At 33.5% G+C, this 6,425-nt stretch overlaps 1 protein-coding gene across 1 annotated transcript; it reads left to right on the forward strand.

Moving 5' to 3' along the window:
• Window positions 1-563: 563 nt before the first annotated feature.
• On the forward strand, window positions 564-6,202 carry LOC132724049 (neurogenic locus notch homolog protein 4-like; the record flags this gene model as incomplete). The annotated part of the gene is given in 4 exon segments (XM_060708857.1): window positions 564-707; window positions 2,189-2,374; window positions 3,123-3,230; window positions 3,662-6,202. Coding segments are annotated over 4 exon segments (563 nt in total), but the record flags the coding sequence as incomplete, so codon positions are not given.
• Between the last annotated feature and the right edge of the window lie 223 nt (window positions 6,203-6,425).

Here is a 6,425-nt window from a genome sequence, read left to right on the forward strand (position 1 = left end):
TCGTGAAGTTGAAATCGTGAATTCGGTAAGTTGAAATCGTGAATTCGTGAAGTTGATAACGTGAATCAATGAAGTTGAGATCGTGAATTGGTATGTTGAAAACGTGAATTCACGAGGTTAAAATGTGAATTCACGAAGATGAAATCGGGAATTCATGAACTTCAAGTTTAAATGCCCCTACCGGTCTTTCATTATATTACTTTTTAGTTCATTGCTTTAAGGCATTTCACTCGGACATGTTTGGGATGTATAGTTGACGTTAAGGTTATTCAAAACAATTGAGCCGCGTCACGACAAAAACAACATAGTGCGTTGGCGACCAGCATGGATCCAGACCAGCCTGCGCATCCGCGCAGTCTGATCAGGATCCATGCTGTTCGCTGTCAGTTTCTCTACTTGTTATAGAGTTGGGAAGCGGACAACATTGATCCTGATCAGACTGCGCGGATGCGCAGGCTGGTCTGGATCCATGCTGGTCGCAAACGCACTATGTTCGTTTTGTCGTGACGCGGCTCAATTATTTGTTCACATGTATTTACAATGTATCTATAATATATTTGCAGGTATGGTTTATGGACAAGTGACAGAGGATCTTGGACCAGTAGGACCTAGTTTTGACACGTGTGAAACTATCATTTGTCCTGTAAACTCAAAATGTGTGGACGATATGGGATATGTTTCCTGCTTATGTAATCCAGGAAAAACTGGTAGCCATTTAAAACAATGATATTTTATAGTTATGCCCCCCTTCGAAGAAGAGGGGGTATATTGTTTTGCTAATGTCGGTCTGTCTGTCTGTCTGTCGGTCTGTCCGTCGGTCTGTCGGTCTGTCCGTCGGTAGACCACATGGTTTCCGCTGATTATCTTGAAAAGTATTTATCACAAAGTCTTCATATTTTACATAGTGATTGGTCATAACTAGTAGATGACCCCTATTGATTTTGGGGTCACTAGGTCAAAGGTCAAGGTCACAGGGACCTTAAATGGCAAAATGGTTTCCGCTGATTAGCTTAAAAGTATGTATCACAAAGTCTTCATATTTCACACAGTGAGTGGTCATCACTAGTAGATGACCCCTATTGATTTTCGGGTCACTAGGTCAAAGGTCAAGGTCACAGGGACCTTAAATGTCAAAATGGTTTCTGCTGATTATCTTGAAAAGTATGTATCACAAAAGTCTTCATATTTCACACAGTGATTGGTCATAACTAGTAGATGAACCCTATTGATTTTGGGGTCACTAGGTCAAAGGTCAAGGTCACAGGGGCTTTAAATGTCAAAATGGTTTCCGCTGATTATCTTTAAAAGTATTCATCACAAAGTCTTCATATTTCACATAGTGATTAGTCATAACTAGTAGATGACCCTTATTGATTTTGGGGTCACTAGGTCAAAGGTCAAGGTCACAGGGGCTTTAAATGTCAAAATGGTTTCCGCTGATTATCTTGAAAAGTATTCATCACAAAGTCTTCATATTTCACATTGTGATTGGTCATTACTAGTAGATGACCCCTATTGATTTTGGGGTCACTAGGTCAAAGGTCAAGGTCACAGGGGCCTTAAATGTCAAAAGGGTTTCCGCTGATTATCTTGAAAAGTATTTATCACAAAGTCTTCATATTTCACCTAGTTATTGGTCATAAGAATTAGATGACCTCTATTGATTTAGGGGTCATTAGGTCAAAGGTCAATGTCACATGGGCCTTAAATGTCAAAATGGTTTCCGTTGATTTTTCCATAATTGAACACTTCCATGTACCCATTTTTGGCAAGTTTCTTTAATAAAATTACCAATTATGTGAGTCAATGGCTAGAAAGGGGGGTATATGTGTCGTTCGACATTCTTGTTATTCTTTACGCCAACTTTCTTTTTCTTAACCCCAAAGCCCTGCTGGAATCATTTTTGATTAGATCTTGTTATCATTTTGAGACCATATCCGTGCAGGCTGGTTCTAAATTGTTGGCAGCTCTTTTTGAATTTTGATATCGAAATCCCTTTACCTGTAAATGTACTGTTCCACATTAAAAACAAGGGATATTCGTTACACAAATCTACCAGGTTAAATTAAATATTGGATAAAAATGGTCTAAGTCTGAGGCAAATATATTATACAAATGTATTTGTATATATTTTTCAAATCTTTTATATATTTCATACTGATGTTTTTTTTGTTTTTTTTTATGAAAGGTGTAAACTGTACTATTGACGACCCATGTTTAGAACGGAAGACAAATTGCCCGGCCGGAAGTGTTTGCTACGGAGACTGTGATCCGAACGTTATATGTGAAGGAGCCACAGGTTTTGCTCATTGCCGAGGTTGTGTGGCAGGCTGGACCGGCCTTCACTGTGAAGAAGATATCAACGAATGCGACGGTATAAAATTTTAGTGAGATTAAAAACCATACTTATTACCGTATTCCGGTATATACCGGACAATGCTTTGAATTCTAAAATCTCGTCTTTATATCCGCCGAAGTGCACTTTAAAAAGTCTATTTCATCTCTTTTACGATATTGAAAGAATCGGCGAAAAAAAGCGATAAATTTCTACTTTGTAAAGCGTCTAGAAGTACTCCAAATTAAATCCATAAAATTTAGCTTACTGAATAAGATATTTGTGAAAATGTGAATGCTACACTTGAGTAAAACTCATACTCTAGTAGTCTGTATCATGCGAGGTGATCTGAAAGCTGCATTCCCAAGTCTCAAGTAGGTCACGCAAATTTACGCAATCAACGTGTGCGATATAGTCCACCAGAATAACACACACGTGTAATTCACGTTTTATTATATGCAATATTAAAATGACTAAAAAATTCTGTACAAATCCTAAATAGTAAGTTCCTAATGAACCTAACTGTTCATATGTTGTTCAAATGTTGACATGCGTATGAGTATCAAGTCAATATACACAGAATGTTGTAATTAAACAATTGATAGTATAACGCCGGAAAACGCCGGAAACTGCAAAATCATTGTTTGACGGGGACATTAAAAAAATGTAATGTAAAGAAAATACATAATGATAGTATTACACTGTAAACAAGCATTGCCATATGATAAAAACGCACAGTGCTAGTGATGACTTTAACACGTTATTCATAAATGTTTTTTTTTTGTAGATACCATCAACCCGTGTTTAAACAATGGTAAATGTAATAACATCAAAGGAGACTTTGAATGCATATGTGCAAGTGGTTGGAAAGGAAAAGTATGCGATTGTGAAAAAGGTAAGAATTGCATGCAACATTTAATCATGCGGTTGATTTTCGTTATGTGAATATATTATTTACCGATGACATCCAGATGAGACCGGTGCAAACCAAGATCGCCCCGCTTATTCATTGTCTGCACTGTGCATTATTCAGTCTCTACATCTTTTAATATTTCCCCTAAAATAATCCATTGTTTTGTCTAGATTGAAAAGATGGACAAGTCCATTAAAGATATTTAGCATAGAAAGATCAATATACTTTTCCCCTCAATATACTCTCTTTTTTATCTAAAAAAAAGAGACTAAAATGTATAAGTTTATTTTTTCTGATTACAACATTTCGGGATTTAATGGATTATTCTTTGCATATTAAAATGAAATTCAGTTTCAACCTTGTCACACTAGTGGTTCCTTTTTCAATGTATGTATTTATTTTTGATGTTTTAGGAACTGCATGCGATTTCGAAGAGTCTAAGACAACCGTTGGACCAACTGGTAAAGGGACACAACTCATTTGCAACATATCTGTATTCATAGTTTCTTTAATTACGTACACAATTTGGACTGTGTAGATATGAACGTAGAGAAATTTTAATTTTTTTTATTTGGTTTTGACTGAAAAAAGTGCTACAGAATTCTTTCTTTATAAGCAAAGATCTCGTGCTCTGATTGAGTTATTAAATTGTGTAAGGTCAGTCTAATACGCTAACGTCATGAGAACTATGTCATCATGGTCTTCAAACCTGGAATAAATGGCATTTGAATGAAAAGTGAAAATAAAGAGATTATCACCGTGTGTAAGGATTTGTTAACATTCCTTTAAGAGTGAACGTATTTGAGCATACATTTTTAAAGCATCAAATACATGTAGAGATGAATATGTGTTTTCAGTAGGGGATTTCACAGAAAATCAATGTTATAAGTAAATCAATGTCATTAGTAAATCAAAGTTATAAACAGATCGATTGAACTAAAAAATCAATGCAAGTAGGAATGGATACAAATGGAACTAGTAGCTCAATGGGACTAGTAAACCAATGAAACGCATACATCCATGGATTTTTTAAACGAATGTTATCTAGGAAATCGATAAAACATATAAATCAAAGGATTTATTAAATCAGTGGAACAATGAATCCAATGAAACACATAAATCTGTAGAATTATTAATCAATATAGCAAGTAAATCAGTGGAACTAGTAAATCGATGAAACAAATACATCTATAGAATTATTGAATCAGTGGAACTAGTAAATCGATGAAACAAATACATCTATAGAATTATTAAATCAGTGGAACTAGTAAATCGATAAAACAAATACATCTATAGAATTATTGAATCAGTGGAACTAGTAAATCGACGAAACTCATACATCTATAGAATTATTAAATCAGTGGAACTAGTAAATCGATGAAACAAATACATCTATAGAATTATTGAATCAGTGGAACTAGTAAATCGATAAAACTCAAATACATCTATAGAATTATTAAATCAGTGGAACTAGTAAATCGATGAAACAAATACATCTATTGAATTATTAAATCAGTGGAACTAGTAAATCGATAAAACACATACATCAATAGAATTATTGAATCAGTGGAACTAGTAAATCGATAAAACACATTCATCAATAGAATTATTGAATCAGTGGAACTAGTAAATCGATGAAACAAATACATCTATAGAATTATTGAATCAGTGGAACTAGTAAATCGATAAAACTCATACATCAATAGAATTATTGAATCAGTGGAACTAGTAAATCGATGAAACAAATACATCTATAGAATTATTGAATCACTGGAACTAGTAAATCGATAAAACACATACATCAATAGAATTATTGAATCAGTCGAACTAGTAAATCGATAAAACACATACATCAATAGAATTATTGAATCAGTGGAACTAGTAAATCGTTGAAACAAATACATCTATTGAATTATTAAATCAGTGGAACTAGTAAATCGATGAAACAAATACATCAATTGAATTATTAAATCAGTGGAACTAGTAAATCGATGAAACAAATACATCTATAGAATTATTAAATCAGTGGAACTAGTAAATCGATGAAAAACATAAGTTACTCAATGGAACTAGTAAATTGATACAAAACGCAAAACCTCAAATGACTTTTTATTATACTAATTGAAGTAGTTACTCAATGAAACTAGAAAATCCATAAACGACATATATATCAATGGATTTATTAAATCAGTGGAACTAGTAAATCGATGAAACATTAAATCATCAAGTAAAACATAAGCATCATACATGTAGTTATTTCTGGTCAACAATTTTGCCAATGAGAAACAGAATGTCTTTTAAGCAGCATATACAATGTACAAGTATATAATGGATATATGGTTTACATGTACAAATATATACAGTTGTGTATGAAGCATATACTTATAATACAAAAATATATATTTTGGCATACAAAGGATTCAGTTGTTAACATTTAAAGCTGTGTAATTTAGAAATGTAGCACTAATGCTTTTTTTGTTTATTTATGATATTTTAATTTGCTTTTTTGTTGTATATATTTTGCATATACAGTACAACTTGTGCTTAGCAACAACCTGCGGAAGTTCAAAATTCTGGTCGTTGCCGAGAGGTATTGTCTTAGAAAGATTATTTTCATTATGAATGTTAATTTTGGGAAGAAATTATACTATCGTTGTGCACAGGTTATTGCTCTACAGAAGGTCGCTCTCCAGAGGTTATACTGTATATCAACTTTTTTTCTTCATGTTTTAGTTTGTGTTATTAGTATATTTGTTTACTTATAAATGTATGTATTAATGGACAAAAACATCTCGCTTGTATTTAAAGTATTAGATTGACATTGTATATTTTTTGAGAATGAAATGAAGGTTGTAAGCAATTTGCACTGTATAGAATATAATGTCATATAACATTTTTTACCAGATAAGTAAATTTATATATTAAATAATCAAAGACGGCAACACACACACACACTCGCACGCACGCACGCACGCGCGCGCGCACACACACGCACACACACGCACACACAGAGCTTTCATAACTATAGAACGCTTGATTATTTTGCGGTCGAAATATTTTAAAGGAAGTCCACTGAGCTCGAGGTCAAAAAGCACAAAAACATAAATTTTAAAATTCTTGCATAGTCTTAACTAGGGCACTTAAAACAGTGATATGTAAAAGGTTAAAAGAAATATG

Source organism: Ruditapes philippinarum, unplaced genomic scaffold (assembly GCF_026571515.1).
Source record: "Ruditapes philippinarum isolate M1 unplaced genomic scaffold, ASM2657151v2 ctg16809_1_1_1_1, whole genome shotgun sequence".
Classification (NCBI taxonomy): Eukaryota; Metazoa; Mollusca; class Bivalvia; order Venerida; family Veneridae; genus Ruditapes; species Ruditapes philippinarum.